This window comes from Eubalaena glacialis, chromosome 14 (assembly GCF_028564815.1).
Source record: "Eubalaena glacialis isolate mEubGla1 chromosome 14, mEubGla1.1.hap2.+ XY, whole genome shotgun sequence".
Taxonomy (NCBI): Eukaryota; Metazoa; Chordata; class Mammalia; order Artiodactyla; family Balaenidae; genus Eubalaena; species Eubalaena glacialis.
The window spans coordinates 18987871-19015028 of record NC_083729.1 but is presented as its reverse complement, the minus strand read 5'-3'; the positions used below and the strand labels follow the sequence as shown (position 1 = coordinate 19015028).

At 39.9% G+C, this 27158-nt stretch overlaps 3 protein-coding genes across 5 annotated transcripts in view; 1 reads left to right on the top strand and 2 right to left on the bottom strand.

The window, feature by feature from the left end:
- LOC133074779 (protein FAM228B) overlaps positions 1–17419 on the bottom strand; it is a 64895-nt gene extending 47476 nt beyond the window's left edge. The window contains exons 1-5 of one of the 2 annotated variants that reach the window (XM_061168751.1): positions 17122–17419; positions 16297–16427; positions 4238–4306; positions 2250–2441; positions 1505–1585 (exon numbers count right to left, since the gene is read on the bottom strand). In XM_061168751.1, coding sequence (XP_061024734.1) covers positions 1505–1585; positions 2250–2441; positions 4238–4306; positions 16297–16395 — 441 coding nt within the window. In that variant the 5' untranslated portion in view covers positions 16396–16427; positions 17122–17419. Of the gene's footprint in view, positions 1–1504; positions 1586–2249; positions 2442–4237; positions 4307–16296; positions 16428–16936 lie in introns of both variants that reach the window. The other variant, XM_061168752.1, reaches the window with a different exon arrangement.
- On the top strand, positions 16978–22757 carry PFN4 (profilin family member 4). Of its 2 annotated transcripts, XM_061168754.1 has the most exons (5): positions 16978–16998; positions 18280–18408; positions 18700–18837; positions 19646–19751; positions 22729–22757. In XM_061168754.1, the coding sequence occupies exons 2-5, from the start codon at positions 18292–18294 to the stop codon at positions 22755–22757; spliced, it is 390 nt and encodes a 129-aa protein (XP_061024737.1). In that variant the 5' UTR covers positions 16978–16998; positions 18280–18291. The 2 variants fall into 2 exon arrangements, with proteins under 2 accessions (XP_061024737.1, XP_061024736.1); XM_061168753.1 differs by lacking the exon at positions 16978–16998 and having other exon boundaries at positions 18091–18408.
- A 3246-nt stretch (positions 22758–26003) lies between these two features.
- LOC133105289 (chromobox protein homolog 1-like) lies at positions 26004–26591 on the bottom strand. Its single transcript, XM_061211277.1, has one exon. The coding sequence runs from the start codon at positions 26559–26561 to the stop codon at positions 26004–26006; it is 558 nt and encodes a 185-aa protein (XP_061067260.1). The 5' UTR covers positions 26562–26591.
- Between the last annotated feature and the right edge of the window lie 567 nt (positions 26592–27158).

Here is a 27158-nt window from a genome sequence, read left to right as displayed (position 1 = left end):
TCAATGCAGGGGACACGGGTTCAAGCCCTGGTCCGGGAAGATCCCACATGCCGCAGAGCAACTTAGCCCGTGCACCACAACTACTGAGCCTGCGCTCTAGAGCCCGTGAGCCACAACTACTGAAGCCCGCACGCCTAGAGCCTGTGCTCCACAACAAGAGAAGCCACTGCAATGAGAAGCCCGCGCACTGCAACAAAGAGTAGCCCCCGCTCACTGCAACCAGAGAAAAGCCCACACGCAGCAACGGAGATCCAATGCATCCAATAAATAAATAAATAAATTTATTTAAAAAAAAAAAAAACAATCTAGAGGTTCAAAATAAGGAATATGTTTAAAAAAAAAAAAAAGATGGTACAGCAAGGTAGTATATGTGGTTAGAAACATACCCGTACTCTGCTATTTACAACTGTGTAACCTTGGACAAGTAACTTAACCTACCCGTGCCTCACCTGCCTTATTTGTAAATTATCAGTGAATGCTGAAATAAAGTAAAAAGAAATCTTAACATGTGGTTAATCCCTCAGTGCAAGTTAGCTATTAATAACAGAATACCATGCATTGATTACAATTGTATATTTATTGACAAAGAAAGAAAGCAAATCATAAACTACTGAGAAAAAGAAGATTTTAAAACCTAACGTGTGGTATGATCCCATTCTTGTTAAATAAAAATGTGTACATATACCTACACATAGAAAGAAGTCTTTTTTTTTTTAATTGAAGTATACTTGGTTTACCATTAGAAAGAAGTCTTGAAGGATATACAGAAAAATGTTCATGAGTTCACTCTGGGTAATGGAATTTTGAGTGGTCTTCTTATTCTTTATTTTTAAATTGATTTTCTCATTTATATATCATAAAAATATATTACTTTTGTAACAAATTTAAAAGTCTATGAAATTTTTTAACATTATCTATTACCCAATTATTATACAATATTTTCAAATTTTACAGAGGTTTAATTTACTTGGACTTTGGGTTTTTTGTTCCTTTCTAAGATATGGAGATGGGACATGATTCTTAAGATGTTACTGCATTCGTTGGGAATCACTAAAGGACTACTTATATATTAGGACTGCTCAAAAAAACAAACCACATAATACCAAAGTTAAAATTAGAAATCTACCTTCAGGGGCTTCCCTGGTGGCGCAGTGGTTAAGAACCCGCCTGCCAATGCAGGAGACATGGGTTCGAGCCCTGGTCCGGGAAGATCCCACATGCTGCTGAGCAATTAAGCCCACGCGCCACAACTACTGAGCCTGAGCTCTAGAGCCTGTGAGCCACAACTACTGAGCCCGTGTGCCACAACTACTGAAGCCCGCCCGCCTAGAGCCCGTGCTCCCAACAAAAGAATCCACCACAATGAGAAGCCCGAGCACTGCAACGAAGAGTAGCCCCCATGCGCCGCAACTAGAGAAAAAAGCACGTACGAAGACCCAGTGCAGCCAAAAATAAATAGATAAATAAATAAATTTTTTTAAAAAAAAGAAAGAAAGAAATCTACCTTCAGAAAATTCGGGTCCTCTTTGTTCATGTAAAAAGGATCATATTCTTTTGGATCATAATGCTCTATAAATGCATTTCCCTATAGGAAGGAAATAAAACCACACATAAGAACAAGAAGTCCATAATTAATTTTGAGCATAACAGGACTCAAGAGTCAAACACACAGTTCCACTCTTATGCTTTGAAATGGCATTAATGACAAATGCAAAAGGGAAGGGAAGATCAAATTGGAAATTAAATTTAATGTATCTAAGTAAGAAATATTATAGTGCTAGAAGGAATCTACTTAAAATTTTCAAGATTTTAATAAAGGATGTTGCAGCACTAAAAGATATAGGAATTTGTTTTTAGATACTTAATATTCAAACATCTCAGATCTCTTAAAAATGCCAGGAGAACAGAAATATTTTATAGCCTGTAAATAATCAAGTTCCAGAATAAAAAACAAAAAAACATATATCTTGAACCTAGAGTCCAATTTTTTTAATCGGTATATAAAATTAACAATTACATAGGAGAAAGAAAGAAAAATTATTCTAATGTACACATTTAAATCCAGACCTAACCCTTTCCCTCCATCCTTTCCACATGCCCTGGATTTAAGAATAGTATGTGCTATAACAGAGTACAGATTACACATATACAGAATTGGGAAGGGCAGGCTGTTTGGATGACTGTAAATAAACAAAGATAACTATAGTTTTTAAAGCAACTGAAAAAAGTAACAAATGATCTCTTAGTACCTTTTTATTTACGTATTTTAAAAAACCATCTAATTCCTCTTGTCTCCTTTTTTTAATCTTCTTATGTGAAGTAACATTTTCTATAATTTTCTTCTGGAGAGGATCTGCCACATGATCAACCCATCTTTTATATAATATCTCTTTTCTTCTTGCATTTAAGAAGTCATGATGCTTTAAATACTTACCTAGTTCCTAGTAAACAGTGATAGGAAAGACAAATATATTATCTTAAAGTTTTCTTGTTCCAAAATTTAAACTTCATTTATATTCATAAGAATAACCCACAAAATCATCCATTAATTAAATCATTTGTTTGGCTTCTACTGTGTGACACACACAATACTGGAAACAAAGAATACATGAATAAATTAGACAACATGCCTGCTCTCCCTAGAAGACAGACTACAAAACAAATCTACAAAACAAAAGGAGGAGGGACCATGTAGCAAGAGATATATGGGGTTCAAACAGATACTAGTATACCAGTGTTCACTGCATCATTACTCACAATAGCCAAGAGGTGGAAACAACTCCAGTGTTCATCAACAGATGAAGGTATAAACAAAATGTGGTATATACGTATAATGGAATATTATACAACCATAAAAAGGAGTGAAGTTCTGACACATGCTACAACATGGATGAACCTTAAAAGCAATATGCTAAGTGAAATATGACAGACACAAATATTGTGTAGATAAATATTGTAGGATTCCACTTATATGAAATATCTAGAATAGGCAAATTCATAGAGACAGAAAATAAATCAGATGTTACCAGAGGCTTGCAGAAGGAGGGCTGGGAAGTTACTACTTAATGAGTACAAAGTTTTGGTTGGGGTGATGAAAAAGGTTTAGAAATACATAGTGGTTATGGTTGCTCAACACATAAATGTAATTAATGTCACTGAATTGTACACTCAAAAATGGTTAAAAAGCAAATTTTATGTTATATATATTTTACAATAGAAAAATAATTAAATTTTTTAAAAGATTTCCAAATTGGTAGACATTTGGGATGGGCCTTAAAGAACAGAGTTATCTAGGAAGAGAAGGAATGACACAGAATGAGCAAGAAGAATATTCTATGGAGGGAATTCCCTGGCAGTCCAGTCATTAGGACTCCACACCTTCACTGCCGAGGGGCCGAGTTCAATCCCTGGTCAGGGAACTAAGATCCCACAAGCCACACAGCACAGCCAAAAAAAAAAAAAAAAGAATATTCTATGGGGGAAAAAAAAAGACAGAACAGTAGCACAACCTGGTAAAAATGACAAGTAGCCTGCAAAGAAAATGCCTAAATTAGGCTATAAACTAAATCATTCTCACCAAAACTTCTCATATACCTTTCATCTAGCAAACGAAATCATGTGATTACTAGGATCAACAACATGAAATTTAAAATGAAAAAACTAAAATAATAAAAGCCCTGTAACCTTCTCCAGGCGATATCCCTCCCTAACTTCAGGTCATAGCACATTTCAACCATTCTCAATGAACAGTTCCTTTCCTTTTTAAACAACTCTAAAGAAAATTCTTAAAAACAAAAATAGGCTACCCACTCCAGTGTTTAGTACACTTCACATAGACATTCATCTTGTCTTATAATTAAGCCCATCCTGCTACAGTTAAAGCTTTGTTCTTACTTATGTATACCTGAGTAATAATTGGTCAGTGTGTTCCAATAACAGCTCTTAAAGCTTTTAAGAATACACAGTGACTCCACAGAAGCCCCACTAACATGAAGGAACAAGTGAGTAGGAGGAAACTCTTATAAGGTATCTATAAAAGAGTCCTCACAAAGTATACGAAGACAGGAACTAAATTAAAGCAATCTCAGAGCTCTTTTAAGTTCAATCCTAAAGGCTAATGAGTGTTTTAATTGTTTTCTATATTTTCTAAAATTTTTATAATGACAACGCACTACATCTGAAATGGAAAAACAAAGTTTAATTTTTAATTGAGACATATTCTGCAGCCAATTCTTACCTTAACTATATAATTTTCTCTGTATAATATTGATTGAATAGCTGCATCAATATCTTCTTTAGCTAATGCCTAAAATGACAGAATGACATTTTGAAAATCAAATATTTGAAAATTAAATTATTAATACTACCTAGACTCGTTTTATATGTGACATACATATCCCTGGAAAGTTCTCTGTCAATCCAATTTTTCTACTTCAAATCATATCATCAGTACTTTTTAAAGAGTATTTGAATCTTTCTGCTCTCAGCTACAGTTCATTCTAGGGGAAAAATAACTCAGATCACAGACATTTTGAGTCCCAATATGGTCAAATGACTTTGCCCAGACACACATGGTATGTAAAACCCATCTTTTTTCACATCCTATAAAGTGATACAATCAGGCCTCTATTTGAATTCATTTACTCATGAATGAATTCTATTTGAATTCATTTAGTCATTATAGCTATCAAATATTAATACTTTTTATGAACAAGCCACATTTTCAGTATTTTAAAGCAACACAATCTTCAGGAAATAGCTCATAAAATTAAATTTCTCCATTTTCATAACAAATCTTCCACAATTAAACATGTCAGAAAATGCAAGAGGTTGATTTCTAGCATACATGTGACTGTAATTAACATCACTGACTTACACACTTAAAAATAGTTAAAAAGAGTAAATTTTATGATATAATTTTTCCACAATGGAAAAAATAATTAATAATAAAAGAGTCCCAAAGTGGACATTTGGGATGGGCCTTTGAAATCCTCTCATAATTACACAAAAATAAAATATTCTCAAATTAACTGTCATTGGAATTAGTTGTCTTCCGTTCCACTCCCCTTGTTTTCCAGAATAGATGAGTAAAATCTCGAAATCTAAGAACTAACCTTCCCCATTAACACACAAGGAAATTAAGGCTCAAGGGAGTTAAGTAACAACCAGAGACCTAGAAAATCCTGCACTGAGCCCAGAATTCAAACTCACATGTATCTAACTCCAAATTCATTTTCTTTGTTCTTTCTGCCTCACAGAGTTGCTATTCCTAGCAAATCTACTGCTCTCAAAACCAAGATGAGTACTGAAATATTAAAACCACCACCTGAAGACACTGGAGACAGACCCAGAGCAGGAAGAAACTAAAGGGTAGTCAACACTTGGAAAAAGAGAACAGCACTGGAAAAGTTTTCAGTTCTTTATGGACTTTTGTCTAACAGCAGGCCTCAGTCATAGCTAAACAAGGTAGCTCAAACGCAGACAGAAATACACAGTTTTACAGATTCAATAATTAGAAGACAGAGTTCAGGGCAACCATAGCAGCAGGAAAATGAGAGGAGAAATACCTGAAAGGAGAAAGCCATAGACAGAATGCCACAAATTCTGCAGACCAAATCTCTGGCAGACCCTTGAACTACATAAGCACAAAGCAGACTCTGTGGAGCCCAGCTAAAGCTAAAAAAGACTAAACAGTGATTTCACCTGCTGCCAACTGCAGGAGAGACAAAGTTCAGAGTTCGTGTTCAGCCAAGTTAACTGCCTGCTAAAACAAAAACTCAGTATTAATCAGAGGAACAAAACAGAATCCAGACCCTTTACAATGTATCACTCATAATGTCCAAAATCACTAGACAAACAGGAAAACGTGACCCATACTTAAAACAAAGACAATCAACTGGAGACCAACTCTGAGATGGCCCACATGTTGGAATTAGCAGACAAGGATTTTAGGTCAACTACTACAGCTATGTTTAAGAAGTTATAGGAAAATATGCTCACAATGAATGAACAGAAAACCTCAGCAGAAAAACAGAGACTGAAAAATAACCAAGTGGAAAATACAGTTCTTAAATTTAAAAAACAAACAAACTTAAATGGGCTTAACAGCAGATTAAAGATGACATAAAAAGAGTCAGTGAAAAAAAAAAAAAAAGAGTCAGTGAACTTGAATTCAAATCATTAGAATTTATCCAGTCTGGGAAACAGGAAGAAAAAAGATAGGAAAATGAATAGACTTGTAGCAACTTATGAGACAATAACAAAAAGTTCAACAAGTTGATAACTGGAGTCCCAGAAGTGATAAATAAAAGAATGGAACAGGAGAAGAAAGAAAGGAAGGAAAGAAAGAAAGAAAGTTAGGAAGGAAGGAAGGAAGAAAGAAAGAAAAAAAAAAAGACTGAAGAACTAATGGGTGAGATGAAAACCTCCACTTTCAGACAAAATAGAGTAAGAGGGAACAGATTTATCCTCCTACCTTAAAAAAAAAAAAAGTGAGGGGCTTCCCTGGTAGTGCAGTGCTTGAGAATCTGCCTGCCAATGCAGGGGACACGGGTTCGAGCCCTGGTCTGGGAAGATCCCACACGCCGCGGAGCAACTAGGCCTGTGAGCCACAACTACTGAGCCTGCGCGTCTGGAGCCTGTGCTCTGCAACAAGAGAGGCCATGACAGTGAGAGGCCCGCGCACCACAATGAAGAGTGGCCCCCGCCTGCCGCAACTGGAGAAAGCCCTCGCACAGAAACGAAGACCCAGCACAGCCATAAATAAATAAATAAATAAATAATTTTTTTTAAAAAAAGGTGAAACAACAGTTTTCAAGACACTGGACATCAGGCTATGAAGGACAGTGGCCCCTGAGATACAGAACACAAGGTGAGCCTTAAAATAGCTCATTAGAGCCTGGAGAGAATTTCCAGACTGTGGCACACAGAGGAGGAAATCAGGTGGAATCCACCTGTCTTCCTGAAATGAGGAGGGGAGCTGGGAGTCTGGGGAGGCCAGGGTAGCTACAGTTCATAGAGCACAGTACCAGAGGGAAGAAAGTCACACAGAGAAGGAGCTTTGGGGGTCTGCAGAGGATTAGAGCTGTAGAGGGTCCCCCTTGCGTCTTCAGGTGAATGCTGAACACTGTATCCATGTGGGGAAACTACCCAAAGAAACACTGGGCAAAGAAGTACCTGAAAGGATTAGGGGAACAATCCCTAGAGGTCACACAACCCCAGGAGTTATTCCTCTTAACATCAGCCACGGTGACAAACTTTATGGTGCACAAAACAGAGTTGACTACTTAGAGGGGTTTTACAAAATAAGTACTAAAGCAAAATTGGCCATACACTAAATGATACTACAGTTCTGTCTACCAAGCTTCGTGGCGAGACATGAAAAAAATCAGACTGTGTCCAAGTAACTTAACCGCATCCCAGAACAAAGCTCAGCATATTTATTGGAAATCAAAAATATCCAGCACTCAACAAGGAAAAATTCACAATGTCTGGCATCCAATTAAAAAAATCACCAGGCATATAAAGAGGCAGGAAAATTTGACTAGTGAAAAGAATCAATCAAAACTACCCCAGAGGAGACTTCCCTGGTGGTCCAGTGGCTAAGACTCTGTGCTCCCAATGCAGGGGACCTAGGTTTGATCCCTGCTCAGGGAACTAGATCCCACATGCCGCAACTAAGAGTTTGCAGGCCGCAACTAAAGATCCCACATGCCGCAACTAAGAATCCCACACCCAGCAACGAAGACCTGGCGCAGCCAAATAAATAAATAAATATTTTTTAAAAAACTAACCCAGAAATGACACAGATGATATAATTATTAGACCAAGACATTAAAATAGTTCATTAAGTGCATTCGCTAGACAAAACAGCAGACGTTTTGAGACATGGAAGATTTTTTAAAAGACCCCCTAAAAACTTAAGGGATAAAAACCACGATGTCTGAAATGAAAGATACACCAGACAGGATTATCAGCAGATTGGATATTACAGAAGAAATGATTAGTAAACTTAAAATCATAATAGAAGCTGTCCAAAATGAAATGCAGGGGGGAAAAGTCTGAAAAAATTTAACAGATAATCAGTGGGCTATGGGATAACTTTAAGCAGGCGATTAAACATGTAATTTTATTTCCCAAAAGGAGAAGGGGTGGGGTAGAAAAAATATTTTAAGAAAGGATGGCTGAAATTTTTCCAAATGTGTTGGGAACTATACGCTCACCGATACTAGAGGTTCAATGAACTCTAAGCAGTAGAGAAGCTGGAACCTTCATACATTGCTGATGAGAATGTAAAATGGTACAGCCACTGTGGGAAACAGTAGGCAGCTCCTCAAAAAGTTAAACACAGAAGTACCATATGACTTAGCCATTCCATTCCTAGGTTATATACCCAAGACAACTGAAAACATATGTTCACACAAAAACGTGTATACAAATGTTCACAGCAGCATTATTCATAATAGTCAAAAACTAGAAAAAATCCAAATGCCCATCCACTGATGAATGGATAAATAAAATGTGGTATATCCATATACTGGAGTATCATTTGCCCATAAAAAAGAATGAAGTGCTGATACATGCTACAACATGGATGAACCACGAAAACAGTATGTTAAGTGGAAGAAGTCAGACACAAAGGACCACATACTACATGATTCCATTTGTATAAAATCTCCAGAATAGACAAATCTAAGAGAAAGTAGATTAGCAGTTGCCAGAGAACAAGGGAGAAGGGGATGGACAATGTCTGCTAAAGGGTATGAGTTTCCTTTTTGGGGTGATGAAAATGTTCTGGAATTAGAGAGGTGATGGTTATACAACCTTGTGGATATACTAAAAACCACTGAATTGTACACTTTAAGGTAGTGAATTTTAAATTAAAAAATGCACAAAATATTTGAACGAACACTTCATCAACGAATATATATAAATGGCAAGTAAAACATAAAAAGAGGCTCAACATCATTAGTTATTAGGGAAATGCAAATTAAAAACACAATGAGGGACTTCCCTGATGGTCCAGTGGTAAAGAATCCACCTTACAATGCAGGGGACGCGGGTTCGATCCCTAATTGGGGAACTGGGATCCCACATGCCATGGGGCAACTAAGCTCGCGCACCACAACTACTGAGCTTGCACACCTCAACTAGAGAGCCTGCATGCCGCAAACTACAGAGCCCACACAACGTGGAGCCTGCACGTCGCAACTAGAGAAGAGAAAACCTGCACACCACAACTAGAGAGAAGCCCACGCACCACAACAGAGATCCCGCATGCCTCAACGAAGATCCGACGAGGTGCAACGAGGACCCAACACAGCCAAAAATTTTTAAAAAAATTTTTTAAAAAACCACACAATGAAATGTGACTCTACATCTTTTAAAACGACTCAAAAGACTACACACACACACACACACACACACACACACACACACACACAGACTGTACCAAACGCTGGCTAGGATGTGAAACACTGGAACTCCCATACACTGCTAGTGGAAATATAAAATATAACTTTGGAAAACAGTTTGGCAGTTTCATAAAATATTAAGTTCATTTACCATATGACCTAGGCATTCCACAAGTAGATGTTTACCCAAGAGTAATGAAAATATATGTCCATATAAAGACATGTACATGAATGTTCCTAACAGCTTTATTTGTAATAGCCAAAAACTGTAAACAACCCAAATGTCCAATGACAGAATGGCCAAACTGGGGTATATAGCATTCAGCAAAAAAAAAAAAAAGAAAGGAACTAAGTACTGAAACATGAAACAACATGGATGAACTGCAAATTATACTGAATGAAAGAAGCCAGACAAAAATAATACACACCATAAGATTACATTTGTATAAAAAAATTTAAATGCAAAATAAACTGTAGTGAGATTGGTTCAAGATGGCGGAGTAGAAGGACGTGCTCTCACTCCCTCCTGTGAGAGCACCGGAATCACAACTAATTGCTGAACAATCATCAACAGGAAGACACTGGAACTCACCAAAAAAGATACCCCACATCCAAAGACACAGGAGAAGCCACAATGAGACGGTAGGAGGGGCGCAATCACAGCAAAATCAAATCCCGTATCTGCTGGGTGGGTGACTCACAAACTGGAGAACACTTATACCAGATAAGTCTACCCACTGGAGTGAAGGTTCTGAGCCCCACATCAGGCTTCCCAACCTCGGGATCCGGCAACAGGAGGACGAATTCCTAAAGAATCAGACTTTGAAGGCTAGCGGGATTTGATTGCAGGACTTTGACAGGACTGGGGGAAACAGAGACCCCACTCTTGGAGGGCACACATAAAGCACTGTGCGCATCAGGACCCAGGGGAAGGAGCAGTGACCCCATAGGAGACTGAACCAGACCTACCAGCTAGTGTTGGAGGGTCTCCTGCAGAGGCGGGGGGTGGCTGTGTCTCACCGCGAGGACAAGGACACTGGCAGCAGAAGTTCTGGGAACTACTCCTTGGCATGAGCCCTCCCAGAGTCCGCCATTAGCCCCACCAAAGAGCCCAGGCAGGCTTCAGTATTGGGTCGCCTCAGGCCAAACAACCAACAGGGAGGGAACCCGGCCCCACCCATCAGCAGACAAGAGAATTAAAGTTTTACTGAGCTCTGCCCACCAGAGCAACAGTCAGCTCTACCCACCACCAGTCCCTCCCATCAGGAAACTTGCACAAGCCTCTTAGATAGCCTCATCCACCAGAGGGCAGACAGCAAAAGAAAGAAGAACTACAATCCTGCAGCCTGTGGAACAAAAACCACATTCACAGAAAGATAGACAAGATGAAAAGGCAGAGGGCTATGTACCAGATGAAGGAACAAGATAAAACCCCAGAAAAACAACTAAATGAAGTGGAGATAGGCAACCTTCCAGAAAAAGAATTCAGAATAATGATAGTGAAGATGATCCAGGACCTCGGAAATAGAATGGAGGCAAAGATCAAGAAGATGCAAGAAATGTTTAACAAAGACCTAGAAGAATTAAAGAACAAACAAACAGAGATGAACAATACAATAACTGAAATGAAAACTACACTAGAAGGAATCAATAGCAGAATAACTGAGGCAGAAGAACGGATAAGTGACCTGGAAGACAGAATGGTGGAATTCACTGCTGCGGGACAGAATAAAGAAAAAAGAATGAAAAGAAATGAGGCCAGCCTGAGACCTCTGGGACAACATTAAACGCAACAACATTCGCATATTATAGGGGTCCCAGAAGGAGAAGAGAGAGAGAAAGGACCCGAGAAAACATTTGAAGAGATTATAGTCGAAAACTTCCCAAACATGGGAAAGGAAATAGCAACCCAAGTCCAGGAAGCGTAGAGAGTCCCATACAGGATAAACCCAAGGAGGAACACGCCGAGACACACAGTAATCAAATTGGCAAAAATTAAAGACAAGAACAATTATTGAAAGCAGCAAAGGAAAAACGACAAATAACATACAAGGGAACTCCCATAAAGTTAACAGCTGATGTCTCAGCAGAAACTCTACAAGCCAGAAGGGAGTGGCATGATACACTTAAAGTGGGGAAGAACCTACAGCCAAGATTACTCTACCCAGCAAGGATCTCATTCAGATTCGACGGAGAAATCAAAAGCTTTACAGACAAGCAAAAGCTAAGAGAATTCAGCACCACCAAACCAGCTCTACAACAAATGCTAAAGGAACTTCTCTAGGCAAGAAACACAAGAGAAGGAAAACACCTACAATAACAAACCCAAAACATTTAAGAAAATGAGAATAGGAACATACATATCGACAATTACCTTAAACGTGAATGAATTAAATGCTCCAACCAAAAGACACAGGCTCGCTGAATGGATACAAAAACAAGACCCATATATATGTTGTCTACAAGAGACCCACTTCAGACCTAGGGACACACAGAGACTGAAAGTGAGGGGATGGAAAAAGATATTCCATGCAAATGGAAATCAAAAGAATGCTGGAGTAGCAATAGTTGTATCAGATCAAATGGACTTTAAAATAAAGAATGTTAAAAGAGACAAGGAAGGGCACTACATAATGATCGAGGGATCAATCCGAGAAGACGATATAACAATTATAAATATACATGCACCCAACATAGGAGCACCTCAAAATATAAAGCAACTGCTAACAACTATAAAAGAGGAAATCGACAGTAAGACAATAATAGTGGGGGACTTTAACGCCTCAGTTACACCAATGGACAGATCACCCAAACAGAAAATTAATAAGGAAACACAAGCTTTAAATGACACAATAGGCCAGATAGATTTAATTGATATTTACAGGACATTCCATTCAAAAACAGCAGATTACACTTTCTTCTCAAGTGCGCATGGAACATTCTCTAGGATAGATCACATCTTGGGTCACAAATCAAGCCTTAGTAAATTTAAGAAAATTGAAATAATATCAAGCATCTTTTCTGACCACAACGCTATGAGATTAGAAATCAATTACAGGAAAAAAAAATGTAAAAAACACAAACACATGGAGGCTAAACAATACGTTACTAAAGAACCAAGAGATCACTGAAGAAATCAAAGAGGAAATCAAAAAATACCTAGAGACAAATGACAATGAAAACACGACGATCCAAAACCTATGGGATGCAGCAAAAGCAGTTCTAAGAGAGAAGTTTATAGCAATACAATCCTACCTCAAGAAACAACAAACATCTCGAATAAACCATCTAACCTTACACCTAAAGGAACTAGAGAAAGAAGAACAAAACCCAAAGTTAGTAGAAGGAAAGAAATAATAAAGATCACAGCAGAAATAAATGAAATAGAAACAAAGAAAACAATAGCAAAGATCAATAAAACTAAAAGCTGGTTCTTTGAGAAGATAAACAAAATTGATAAACCATTAGCCAGACTTATCAAGAAAAAGAGGGAGAGGACTCAAATCAATAAAATTAGAAATGAAAAAGAAGTTACAACAGACACCACAGAAATATAAACCATCCTAAGAGACTACTACAAGCAACTCTATGCCAATAAAATGGACAACCTGGAAGAAATGGACAAATTCTTGGAAAGGTATATCCTTCCACTACTGAACCAGGAAGAAATAGAAAATATGAAGAGACCAATCACAAATAATGAAATTGAAACTGATTAAAAATCTTCCAACAAACAGAAGTCCAGGACCAGATGGCTTCACAGGTGAATTCTCTCAAACATTTAGAGAAGAGCTAACACCCATCCTTCTCAAACTCTTCCAAAAAACTGCAGAGGAAGGAACACTCCCAAACTCATTCTATGAGGCCACCATCACACTGATACCAAAACCAGACAAAGATACTACAAAAAAAGAAAATTACAGACCAATATGACTCATGAATATAGATGCAAAAATCCTCAACAAAATACTAGCAAACAGAATTCAACAACACATTAAAAGGATCATACACCATGATCAAGTGGGATTTATCCCAGGGATACAAGGATTCTTCAATATACACAAATCAATCAATGTGATACACCATCTTAACAAATTGAAGAATAAAAACCATATGATCATCTCAATAGATGCAGAAGAAGCTTTTGACAAAATTCAACACCCATTTATGATAAAAACTCTCCAGAAAGTGGGCATAGAGGGAACCTATCTCAACATAATAAAGGCCATATACGACAAACCCACAGCAAACATCATTCCCAATGGTGAAAAACTGAAAGCATTTCCTCTAAGATCAGGAACGAGACAAGGACGTCCACCCTCATCACTATTATTCAACATAGTTTTGGAAGTCCTAGCCACGGCAATCAGAGAAGAAAAAGAAATAAAAGGAATCCAAATTGGAAAAGAGGAAGTAAAACTGTCACTGTTTGCAGATGACATGATACTATACATAGAGAATCCTAAAGATGCCACCAGAAAACTACTAGAGCTAATCAATGAATCTGGTAAAGTTGCAGGATACAAAATTAATGCACAGAAATCTCTTGCATTCCTGTACACTAATGATGAAAAATCTGAAAGAGAAATTAATGAAACACTCCCATTTACCATTGCAACAAAAAGAATAAAATACCTAAGAATAAACCTACCTAGGGAGACAAAAGACCTGTATGCAGAAAACTATAAGACACTGATGAAAGAAATTAAAGATGATACAAACAGATGGAGAGATATACCATGTTCTTGGACTGGAAGAATCAATGTAGTGAAAATGACTATACTACCCAAAGCAATCTACAGATTCAATGCAATCCTTATCAAATTACCAACGGCATTTTTTACAGAACTAGAACAAAAAGTCTTAAAATTTGTTTGGAGACACAAAAGACCCTGAAGAGCCAAAGTGGTCTTGAGGGGAAAAAAACAGAGCTGACTTCAGACTATACTACAAAGCTACACTAATCAAGACACTATGGTACTGGCACAAAAACAGAAATACAGATCAATGGAACAGGATAGAAAGCCCAGAGCTAAACCCACACACCTATGGTCAACTAATCTATGACAAAGGAGGCAAGGATATACAATGGAGAAAAGACAGTCTCTTCAATAAGTGGTGCTGGGAAAACTGGACAGCTACATGTAAAAGAATGAAATTAGAATACTCCCTAACACCATACACAGAAATAAACTCAAAATGGATTAGAGACCTAAATGTAAGACTGGACACTATAAAATTCTTAGAGGAAAACATAGGAAGAACACTCTTTGACATAAATCACAGCAAGATCTTTTTTGATCCACCTCCTAGAATAATGGAAATAAAAACAAGAATAAACAAATGGGACCTAATGAAACTTAAAAGCTTTTGCACAGCAAAGGAAACTACAAACAAGACGAAAAGACAACCCTTAGAATGGGAGAAAATATTTGCAAACTAATCAACGGACAAAGGATTAATCTCCAAAATATATAAACAGCTCATGCAGCTCAATATCATAAAAACAAACAACCCAATCCAAAAATGGGCAGAAGACCTAAAGAGACATTTCTCCAAAGAAGACATACAGATTGCCAACAAACACATGAAGGGATGCTCAACATCACTAATATTAGAGAAATGCAAATCAAAACTACAATGAGGTATCACCTCACACCAGTTAGAATGGGCATCATCAGAAAATCTACAAACAACAAATGCTGGGGAGGGTGTGGAGAAAAGGGAACCCTCTTGCACTGTTGGTGGGAATGTAAATTGATACAGCCACTATGGAGAACAGTATGGAGGTTCCTTAAAAAACTAAAAATAGAACTACCACATGACCCACCAATCCCACTACTGGGTATATACCCAAAGAAAACCATAATTCATGAAGACACATGCACCCCAATGTTCACTGCAGCACTATTTACAATAGGCAGGACATGGAAGCAACCTAAATGCCCAGAGACAGACAAATGGATAAAGAAGATGTGGTACATATATACAATGCAATATTACTCAGCCATAAAAAGGAATGAAATTGAGTCATCTGTAGATACGTGGATGGATCTAGAGACTGTCATACAGAGTGAAGTAAGTCAGAAAGAGACAAACAAATATCATATATTAACACATACATGTGGAACCTAGAAAAATGGTACAGATGAACCAGTTTGCAGGGCAGCAACAGAGACACAGATGTAGAGAACAAACATATGGACACCAAGGGGGGGAAAGTGGTGGGGGGGGTGGTGGGATGAACTGGGAGATTGGGATTGACATGTATACACTAATATGTATAAAATGGATGATTAATAAGAACCTGCTGTATAAAAAATAAATAAAATTCAAAAAAAATAATTAAAAAAATTAAAATAAAATTTAAGAAAAATAAAATAAAATAAACTATAGTGACAGAAAGCAGGCAGCGAGGGGACGCTCACAAAGGGACACAATGAAGAAACTTTGGGAGTATTGAATATGTTCACTGTCTCGACTGCGGTGATGGCTTCATGTGTGAATACATAGCTAAGAATTTATCAAACTGTACACATCAAATACATGCAGTTTATTGTATATCAAGTATACCTTAATAAAGCTGTGTAGAAAAAAAGAATCTAAAAAAACAAAACCACAACATATATACATTTGGGTGATGCAGTTAAAGCAGTGCTTCAGGAGAAACTTTATAACTTTGTTATACTAGAAAAGGTATATAAGCAATGACCTATGATTCCATGTTAAACTGAAAATGGAGAGCAAAGTAAACACAAGCTTAATAGAAAGAAAGGGATAATAAAGAATAGAATAGAAAACACAGAGAATAATATATTTAGCACAGGCCACTTGTCAGTGCAACCACCCAAGTATAAACTTCAGAATGCCATTACTACTGTACCTCCATGAAGGAAAGTGGCTGGGGCTCCAGCCATTCGTTTGAGCTCTTGAGCTTGGGAAGTCTGTCAGTTATCACATCATCATTGTCTGAACTTTTCATTGTGGTCACAAATAACAGAGCCCCTAGAAAAACTAAAAAATTAGCTTACTTAGTAACGAGAATTGAGATTTATTCTCTCTTCTATTTGATTAATAATCACTATTCGTGGCCGTGAACGGACGTGGAACGGATTCTGAACTTTAGACACCCACGCTTTCCCTAAGAAGAGGGGCCTTCACCCAGGCTTCTGCTGGTGTCTTCCGAGCCAGCCTCCTTTAAGCAAAGGAGCTCGCTCCAGACCCACCCGCCGTCCCCTCGAATTCCAGGCTTCCCACAACGTGCCCCAATGGAGCCGGTGTGGCAACTCTCAGCCTGGCCTCTAGGAGTCGCATCTGCAGTTTTCGGAGTGGGCAGAGTTGCAGCCTTCTGGTTCCTGAAGCACACCCAGGATGGGCTTCTTAGAGAAGGAAGGAAGGGCTTTTGAACACAATCAGCTTGTCTTCAAGCTCTGACAGGCCCAAACCGCCACCCCAAGCCCCTCAGCCCCGTCCAGCCCGTGCCTGAGGGAGGAGCACCCACGACCCCGCCCCTTCCCTCCTACCCCGCTGGCAAGGTGCGTGTGGCCTCCGCCCGGCCTGGAGTAAAAGCTGCAGGCCGCGACAGGTACCTCAGCTCCCCTCCCTCGACTAGCAGGGCCTTCGGTTCTCTGGCACCACGACAGGGCCGGGCCCGACAACCCACGGCGCCTGAGTCGTCGGCTGCGGCGGGAGAGTGAGCCCGTCCCACCTGAGGCCCAGTCAGCTCGAGCCCGTCGCCGCGGTAGATTAAGAACGTTTCGCGTCCAGAGATTCGGCTCGCAGCACCCCGCGACCCCTCCGCCGCGGCGGACAAGGAGCCCGCGCGCCGCCGAGGCGGCCGGAGGACTTCGAATTTCGCGGGACCGCCCGGTCCGGAGACTCGGCCACTGCGTCCCTGAGCCCCGCGCAAGTGCGCTACCGCAGACCCGTCTGGCTGAGAAGGAACCAGGAAAGTCGTAGCTCCGGCGCCCAAGGGCTGGTCGTCGTCTGCGGTCGGAGCCGTAGCGATTCTCGGTGACGGGCAGCTGCCACAGCCAATAGCTCGGCTCGTCGCCCTCTCGCCCCGCCTCCCCCCGCGTCCGTTGACCGCCGCATGCGCTTCAAGCCAGCCTTTGGTTGAGTGTTGGGCTCCTTCCCGAGAGCCAGGGGGCTTCTCCTGGTCTGGCCCTGCGCGATCCCCCAAACCCTCTGCCCCTCCTGTGCGTCTCCGCAGCCAACCAGACTGGACATTAACACACACTCCCTCGCCCTCAGTAACCCCGCTCCAGGGAACCCCCGTGGGCCAAATCGCTGCGAAGGGAATGGCGGGCTAGGGGCTCCTGCCCTTAGGATCCCTTGGAATGACGAGTGTTTGTGGAGTTGGTCCCGATGAGGAGGGCCCAAGAAGACTCGGGAACTTGTGCAGAAAATGTCTCTTTAGGTGCCTTAAGGTGTTTTTAGTCCCCTGGGGTATTGATCAGTGCCCATAGTTGGTGCTGTTGGTCAGCGAGAAAGGAACGTGAGGACTCATGACCAGTATATCTCATTTAGTCTTGGTTACTTCAGTAGTTCTCCATTTCGTCAGGTTTTTTATTTTTTTAGTTTTAATCCTAGGTGATTCTGATGCAAACCATTGACATAGATAGAAAATTACGAGCTGTGATTTTCCAAACTCATAACCCTCTCTGTGAACTGATTTTCTATGATTCTGTTTTCCTCTTGAGTATTGGTAGGCACTGGATGATGGAACTCCATTTTCACCCTTCATCTTTTCAAAGTGCACATGCTGATGTTAAAGCTGTCCGGGGTGTCTTAGGGACATTTGTATTCACAGGGCTTTTAAAAGCTAGCCAGAGCAGATCGTTTCAACTGCAGTTCCCTTTTTCAGGGCTGAGGGAGCATGAGCCATTTGCAGAACTTACTGTTAGATACACTCCTGGGAACAAAGCATGTGGACAGTGCAGCCCTCATCAAACTCCAGGAGCAGAGCCTATGTGTAGCATCACCTGGATTTAGTGTAAGAAAAAAACAGGTTTGGGCATAAGAGTTTAAATCTTTTTCTGTAAAGGCCATAGACAGTACATAAAAGAATGGGAGTGACTATGTTCCAATAAAACTTTATGAACACTGAAATTTGAATTTCATGTAATTTTTACATATCACAAAATATTATTATTTTGATTTTTTTTTCAACTACTTAAAAATGTAAAAACCATTCTTCGTTTGCAGGCCTACAAAAACTGGTAGTGGGACAAATTTGGCCAGCCCACCATAGGTTGCCAACTTCTAGTCTATTTAACCTCCGCAGGTAATGCCCAGTGATGTCCGAACACTTGTGAATGGATTTGCCAAGAACCCTTTGAAAACCAGAAGAGAAGGATTGTATTTCAAGGAGAAGGACTACAAATGTGTCCGGGCAGATGACTATTCTCTTTATGCTAAGAGTGTGAGTGTTCAAGATTTGAAGACAACTTTGTAAAAACCTTAAGAAAAGAATTTGACTCCAATTTTCAGTGCCTCTCCTGATCCTATCTTTAAAACAGACTAAGCCTGTTACTGCAATGGCAATGTTTGAGATAGCAGTCTAGTGCCAGGAAGGCACATGTAAAAGAAAGTACTAGCAGAGAGCCTGGTTTTGAAAAATGTTCATTCCAGAATTTATCAACTGAACCTTGCCTGAACTGTCTCTCTCCACTGCAATTATCCCTCATACTCTACATTCTCCTTCTTTAAAAAACAAAGTGATATTACTCTTGTGCTTAAAACGTCTGTTGGTTCACTGTTGCCTATAAGGAATTAAGGGGATGACAGTCATATTTCTGGATGCCCTATATTATGGGTTAGGCACACTTCACCCACATTATAAACTAAGTAGCCTCATTTACAGATGAGGAAACTGAGGCTTAACCAGGTTAAATAACTCTTCCATAGTCATACAGCAGAAAATGGAGGTGCTGGGATTCAAGCCCAGAGCTATCTAATTCCAAAATGTATTTCCTTTCCATGACATCTGTTGTTCTCACTGGGATAGGGGTATATTACAATCAATTCGGGAGCTTTTTTCAGAATATACATGCTGTTATTACAACAGTCTAAAACTTTTTGACAACTATATTAGTGAAAAAGAGTGGAGAGTCCAAAAACAAACATAATGAATATGGAAGTCAGGAAACGGTGAAAAATGTGGCTGGCACGTAACTTCTTGTCCTGTAATTAGAACCAAGAGAAGGGCATTCTGTTTTATTTTTATCCAGGAAAACACTGGTGTGGTTGTTGTGAAGACCCATCTGTATCTTCTGGTGGCAACTTACACTGAGGGCATGTATCCTAGTGTCTGTGTGGAAGCCACAGAGAAATTGGGTAAGTTTGCTCCCAATGCCTGTCTTTGTTCCCTGTGGTAGTCAAGTCTTCTGACTGCAAGTAACCCAATCAAACCAGCTAGGGTAGAAAGGAGGAATTTATAGGAAGGGTACCGGGGTTACTTATATAACCGGTGAAAGGACCACAGAGTGCAGAGTACAGAAAGGACCACACAGCAGAGTGCAGCTGAGCCACAAGGAAAATGGATTCCAGGGACTGGAACACTGCTAGAACTCTTCTCTAGTCTCTCCTCCTAAGAGGGTCAGCTTTGTTCCATCCGATTGCAGACTGCCTCCTCTCCTGGTGGTGTCATGGTCAAGCCTTGCATCCTATCTCTTAATTTCTTTTAGAACCCTGATCTGACAAGTCTTAGGTCATATAGTTTACCCTTATATCAGTCAGCTGGGGTTAGGAGGTGGGAAGGGCAGGGTAAAAAAGCAGAGATGTAGTTGCTGGGGGCCATCCTCTATAAAAGGATTTTCTACGGAAAAAGAAATTACTGTGAGCCAGGCTTATTGGTATCTGCTGCATTCCCCTTCCATGTCTCTATGTTTTTAAATAAAGATCTAATGTAGAACTAACTGGGAAATTATATCTATGAGAGTTGAGCTTAATAAACGATAAATTGTATCTGTGTTTAGATTTTTTAATCTAAATTTAAATTTCTTTTTTTTAGCAGTTTTAGTAGTCACTTTTTAAAAAAATATTTATTTATTTATTTATTTGTCTGTGCCAGGTCTTAGTTGCAGCAGGCAGGCTCCTTAGTTGTGGCATGCGAACTCTTAGTTGCAGAATGCATGTGGGATCTAGTTCCCCGACCAGGGATCGAACCCAGGCCCCCTGCATTGGGAGCGCAGAGTCTTAGCCACTGTGCCACCAGGGAAGTCCCCTAAATTTAAATTTCTAAAAAAAGTTTTTGTTGGAGTTACTTGAACACTCCTTTGAAATAGTAGAATCCTCTATCTACTTCTGCTAGTGAGGAAAGCAGCCAATCTTTCATTCTTTCAACGAATTCTCAGTGACGACCTATATGTATGTGCACTGCACTATCCTAATAAACTAGGAAATCAAAGCTGGTTAAGATAGTCTCTGCCTTCCATGCCTCTATACGATAGTGCTGCCCTATCTGCCTGAAATATCTTCCCTTTCTATCCCTGCCCTTTCACATCCAGTTGGCAAATTCCTAATCATCATTGAAAACCCAAATCAGATCTTGGGCTTCTCTCTACTGTGCTATGTATTTTATGCATACCTTTATTATTACTGACATTAGAGTCCTTTGTTTACCTTGATTGTGAGCCCCTAGAAGGCAAGAATTTCGTCTTAATCCAGTCCTTAAAACAGTGTCTAATGATGAGTAGGAAATTAATGCATGTTTGATGAACAGATAAATGAATGACCTCTGCCTAGCAGAATCTGGGAGGGCTCCAGACAGCTGAATCTTTTTTTTTTTTGGATTAATTTTTATTGGAGTATAGTTGCTTTACAATGTTGTGTTAGTTTCTACTGTACAGCAAAGTGAATCAGCTATATGTATACATATATCCCCTCTTTTTTGGATTTCCTTCCCATTTAGGTCACCACAGAGCATTAAGTAGAGTTCCCTGTGCCATACAGTAGGTTCTCATTAGTTATCTATTTTATACATAGTATCAATAGTGTATATATGTCAATCCCAATCTCCCAATTCCTCCCACCCCCTCCTTTCCCCCTTGGTACCCATAGTTTGTTCTCTACATCTGTGTCTCTATTTCTGCTTTGCAAATAAGATCATCTATACCATTTTTCAGACAGCTGAATCTTAAAGGATTAATTGAGAAATTAACTACCATCACAGAAACTACACACACACAAAATGTATATAAGTACAGACCTTCACAGTTGTCATAAATTGTTCCCTGGCATGGATTGTCATAAACCATGCTACACAGCTGGCAATGAGGTATTCTAAGAGCAAATAGGACTGAGCGTAGGCAAGACACAACTTAGGAAGCACCTAACAGGAGGGGTGAACTCCAACATGGGAGGAACAGGCAATTACAACCACCGAGGATCTTTCCTGAGCAGGTGTCAGGATTTAAGGGAGGTTCAGTTTCAGTAGGGTAGGGCAGGAGCAGGAGGACAGAACGGAGACTTGTGTATCTGGGCTAATTATCGAATTAAAGCTATCCAGAAAAGGAAGCCAGGAAAATGAGCAATTAGGCTCTAAAGAGGCCAGACTCTATCCTACCAGCTGTGGCCCAGGGCTAATTCCCCAGGTATCCTGTGGAGAAGACCAGAGAAGTTGCCTGACCACTGTAATGTAGATTCTGTGGCTGGCACTAAAGAGTGCTTAGGGCTACAAGAGTCTCCAAAGAATGTGTGTTATTTAGAAGGACAGGGCTGACATCATTCCACTAAGATCTCACTACTCTGGGAAGGGATAGGCTATCCTGGAAGTGATTGAATGCTCATGAGGGATGGATGAGGCTGATATCCACTCAGGAGCCAGTTACTTATCTCATGTCTCAATTTTTTTTTTTTCTTTGTCTGCGGCCACATCACTTGCAGGTTCCCCAACCAGGGATTGAACCTGGGCCACTGCAGCGAAAGCGCCGAGTCCTAATCACTGGACCTCCAGGGAATTCCCTCATGTCTCATTACTTCTATTTCCTTGACTTGTTTTTCTTTTAATTATATTTTTCTCTTTCAAAAATTGTGCATGACAATTATAGAAAATTTGGGAAATAAAGAACTATTAAAATTTTTTATTATGAAAGATTCTAGGAGCATTGTATGTATATATATCTCCCCTAATAGACAATGAACTCCTTGAAGTCAGGAATTGGGTCTTAACTATCCAGTCATCCTTGTATCTCCAAGTACTTAGCACAGTGCCTAGTACATGGTAGTTACGAACGTTTATGGAATAAATGAATGAATCATATTGTGATAATGTACTGTTCATAAGTAATAACCATATTCTGTTTTCTTTCAGGAGAATATCTAAGAAGAAAAGGAAATTAAGTCATCAGAGGACTATGAAAGACAGCTTTTATGATTTTAGAAGAAAACTATAGATCCTAAAGAAAAAGTAATGCCTTATATTGTGGTTGAAAAATACTAGGCAGAAGATACTGAAAAGGAAGAATGAGTTAAGGAAGCAATTTATCTTATTTAAAGAGATCCTCTTCTTTAATTGGAATTACTTAGTCCACTTTATTTGTTCCTTTTTTTTTTTTTTTTTTTTTTAGTGTTGGTCATTGGCATGAATGTGAGGCATTGATAGTTTCACAGGGCATATCTGTTGGGAGACTCCTCCATGAGTCTCTGTATTCCCACACATCTTGCTGGGTATGCCAAGAATACAAGGCCCTAATCACTCTTCATGCAGACCATTTCAGGGTTATGTTGCAGGAAGCAACCTTGAAAAATGAAGTGATGTCTCCCTTCAGAACCAAGAGCAAGCTTGCTTACTGCTTGCTCTGAAAGAGATAGATTCCCTGAACTCAGTGTTCCTGTCCTAGAGTGCAGCTCACTGCATGTGTGGCATCTATCTGGTCCACATCACCCCTGTGGGACCTGGGGAAAAGGGGAACCAATGTAAAGACCACCCAACAACAGGGTATCTGAGGGACATTCCGCACTCCCCACCATCTACAGGCATCTGATTTTGTTGAGCACTGGAAAGGTCTTCCCAAAAATCAACTCAAAAAGATTTCTGATTCCACCTCCCTCACTTCCTCCTATTCCACACAACTTAGTGTGGTCAATGAATACAACCTTCCCCAGAAAGGGTTCATCTCCTCTTGGTTACCTCCTGGGTCATGATCAGAACGATGAGGGTAGAGAGTATATATAACCTATTTTGAAAATTCAGGATTCTACCCTGATCATTCCTGGCCATGGTGCATCTTTCTTTCTCTTAATAGCAACCCCAGGCCAGTCTGCTTGTACAGCCTCCAAGTGTCCCTAGGGAGGGAATACCATAGGCCACTGGCATTTCTTGACATCATCATGCAGTTTTCTGAATTCCAAAAGCATGCTATCTGAGGCAAAGTGTCTTTTGTTAATGTTTATAAAATTCTCCCATTTTCAGGTTTTGTATAACAGCCTTTCAAGGAGCTTACCTCCAATACAATTCCTTTTCTGAGCTTGGGTGCCAAGAACTACAGATTTGTTCTGGGTGGTCAAGCTGACCACTAGTCCATTCATTCATTTATCTGTTCAGCTGCTTGATTCTTTTCTGAGTTAGAGGTAAAAGTACATTTAAAATTTACTTATTTAGCATTCGTTGAGTAGCCTACTGTGTGCTAGGTACTGTTGATACAAAAGTAAATAATATATACACCCCACCGCAGATACGATTACAATTTAGTGAAGAAAATTTATAATTGAGTCACATTACCATGTGATAAATGCTGTAACAGATATAAAAAAAGAACTGTAAAGCCTGAAGCGATCAACTGTGCATTCAGGAGCCTGAAAATGCGTTTGAAGTGAATCTGGAAGAATAAGTAAGTATAGAAGAGAGCAAAAAGCATTCCAGGTTTAAGGAATAGCATATGCAAGTTCCTGTTGTGTGAAAAGAATGGTGAGAAGTTCAGTGTGGCTGGAAAATAGTATGTATGAGAGAATGATAAATGAAACTGGGAAGATGGATGGGGCCAAAGGAGAAAAGGCTACTTTCTTCAGGGTAACTGAAAGGACATCAAGCAGTGCTGCGGTATAAAGAGTACTTATATGAAACTTTTATAATTTTGATTGCAAAAGTAATATACACTCAAAAACACTTGAGAAAATAAGTTACTCATAATTTCACATTAAATGAAAACTGTTGATAGTTTTTGTTATTTTCTTCCAGTCTTTTTTCAGTGCACATAATATATACATATTTTTAATATAAATCTATAGTTTTATTAAGACAAAAACTGACAGTGTTGGTATGAAGTTTAACATTTAAACAAAAGTTTTCACAGAAACCTAACACGTGCCTAAAAAGATTTTACAACGGAGTTCTAGATGCAGGTCTAAATGATGTCAAGAACTGATGGATCTCATGATTCAAGACAGCATTTGGGGTTTTAGTTAATTCTTAGGATTAAAAAAATTTGTTTTGTTTTAAAGTGAACCACTGCCCCAGTATGAAAATTTAATCTTCTCCTGAGACCAGGGCTTCAGAAATCATTCAACTCTTGAAGTGAGTCAGTGAACTTGTGCTGTCAGTGACTGGACCCTGCCACCAATGGTTTCAAAGTTCAAAAAACAGAGGCTCCAAGAGTTTTCCACCCTAAGAGCACCGGCCCTTGTCTTTGCCTACTCCCCCATCTCCTATACCACCCTCTGCCCTTCCCCAAATACTTCAGCCAGTGGCTTGGATGGAGAAGCTGATATATTTAACTTCAAAATTGGAAAAGGAAGGGTCTTCTTGTCAATTTCAAGAATTAGCACCTCTAAGACAGAATGATCTGCCTGTGTATACACTCCAATAAGACTTTTCCTCCTCAACCAGTTTCCATCCCCCAAATGGCAGCTTTGGTAACTTCTTAACTGGAAAGTTAAGAAGTTACCAAAGCTTAATGCTTTTTGGGAACAGTGTTAAGGTCAGGCAGGGAACACCTTGGCTTCTAAGTTTCAGGCATTCACAGCTTTTAAACAGTCTCTCACAGTCCTCATGTAGGTTGCCAATGACATTTTTTGAAAGGATGAAATATTCTGGACACAGAACCAAATCATCATTAGTTGTTCTTTCCTTTGTTTCACCATTTCCCCCCAACAGACCCCAAATTTTAACAAAAATGATCCTAACCCATCTCGCTTCTTTCCCACCCCATCCCTCCCACCCCAAATAATACACCAGAAATAGCCAAAAACTACATACATGCTACACTGTAAAAATGCAGAGTTAACACTACTGGGAAGAAGGCTGTGGGTTGTGGAGATGCTCTTTGAAGATCTACAGTATCTTTTGCTCTCCCACATCCCATTCTGCAAGTTTTGTCCTTCATAGAAGGCCCTTTGCTTTTCTCAGCAAAGTTCAGAATGGGTTGCCTTGAAACACTGACCCTCCTTCCCCTCCACTGGGATGGGTGTGCAAACTATACAGCATGGAGTGGCTTTAAAGCAATTTAGTGAATTTAGGGCACAGAAACTATACGGCTCTTCAAAGGACATCTTCTCAAGCCCCCTCTACGGTGTCAAGACAAGTAGAACTCCTTCTTTCCCCACTTGAAACCCACAGTCAGATGTGACAGGGGCTGGTACTCAGGAGAGTTAATTCTTGTCATCTTTTTTGTCCTCATCCTCGGAGGGGTAGGAATGCCACGTCAGCCTTTCCTCATAGGAGGATATGACAACCTGTGGGCACTTGACATTGGCTTCCTTGGCAGGGACCAGGTGAGCCTCATCAGAGTTTTTCCATTTCATCAGGAACATGAGTTCTCCACTGGAGTCTGTAGCTCCAATAATCCGCTCTGATTCCAAACCCCCGGCAAAGCCTCGTGGCTTTTCTGACTCTTCTTTCTTCTTCTTTGGTTTGCTCTCCTCCCCCTTATCTTCCGAATCAGAATCAGCTTTGCGCTTGCCTCCCTCTGATTTATCTGTCTCGTGTGCTGTTTTCTGTGACTGCAGGAACTCAGCAATGAGGTCGGGGCAATCCAGGTTTTCTTCTGGCTCCCATGTGTTGTCCTCATCTGAAAACGCCTTCCACACTAGGAGGTACTCCACTTTGCCCTTTACCACTCGACGGTCGAGAACTTTTTTCACCACATATTCTTCTTCCGCTTCTTCTAGCACCTCCTGCACTTTCTTCTTGTTTTGTTTTTTCCCCATAGTGCCCGCCAGCTTTCTGGTATAAAGGGTGACGCTGCTCAGAGAAGCGCCCACGAGCCCGAGAGGAATCGGTGCCGCGCTACTGGCGCGTCTTGTCGGGCCAGCCAGGGGAGTGGCGACCATAATATATACATTTTAACCTAACCTAAATCATCAACACAGATGGTTGACAACCCACCCTGTTCATATAGCATAATGTTATAAAATCTTGTATTTCATTTAAAATTGCTTAGAAAATATTTTAATCATTGCATATCACATAGTATTCCTCTTTGTTATTTATGTTATATCCACTTTTTCACTTTATAAATAACACTGCAGTTTACAACTTTTACATAATTCTTTGTGTCTCTGATTATTTCCTTAGGTCTGGAAGTGGAGTTTCAGGGTCAGAGTATGAGCAACTTTACAGCTCTCTGTAGTTTTATTGTTGTTTTGTTTTGTTAACAGAGAAGTTTTACACCATGGTTAATAAGAGGCAGGGTTTTTTGTGGGGGTAGGTGGGCGGGGAGGGAGTTGTATGTAATTCAGCTGTAACTCATCAGTTTCCTATGCTTGTGGGGTTGGGTCTGAGGCAATCTTACCAAGTGCCTCAGT

Coding starts and splice junctions, on each gene's coding strand:
- PFN4 (XM_061168754.1), top strand. CDS start 18,292: ATGAGCCATTTGCAGAACTTACTGTTAGATACACTCCTGGGAACAAAG. Junction 18,409..18,699: donor TAGCATCACCTGGATTTAGT/GTAAGAAAAAAA, acceptor TAACCTCCGCAG/GTAATGCCCAGTGATGTCCG. Junction 19,752..22,728: donor GGAAGCCACAGAGAAATTGG/GTAAGTTTGCTC, acceptor GTTTTCTTTCAG/GAGAATATCTAAGAAGAAAA.
- LOC133105289 (XM_061211277.1), bottom strand. CDS start 26,561: ATGGGGAAAAAACAAAACAAGAAGAAAGTGCAGGAGGTGCTAGAAGAA.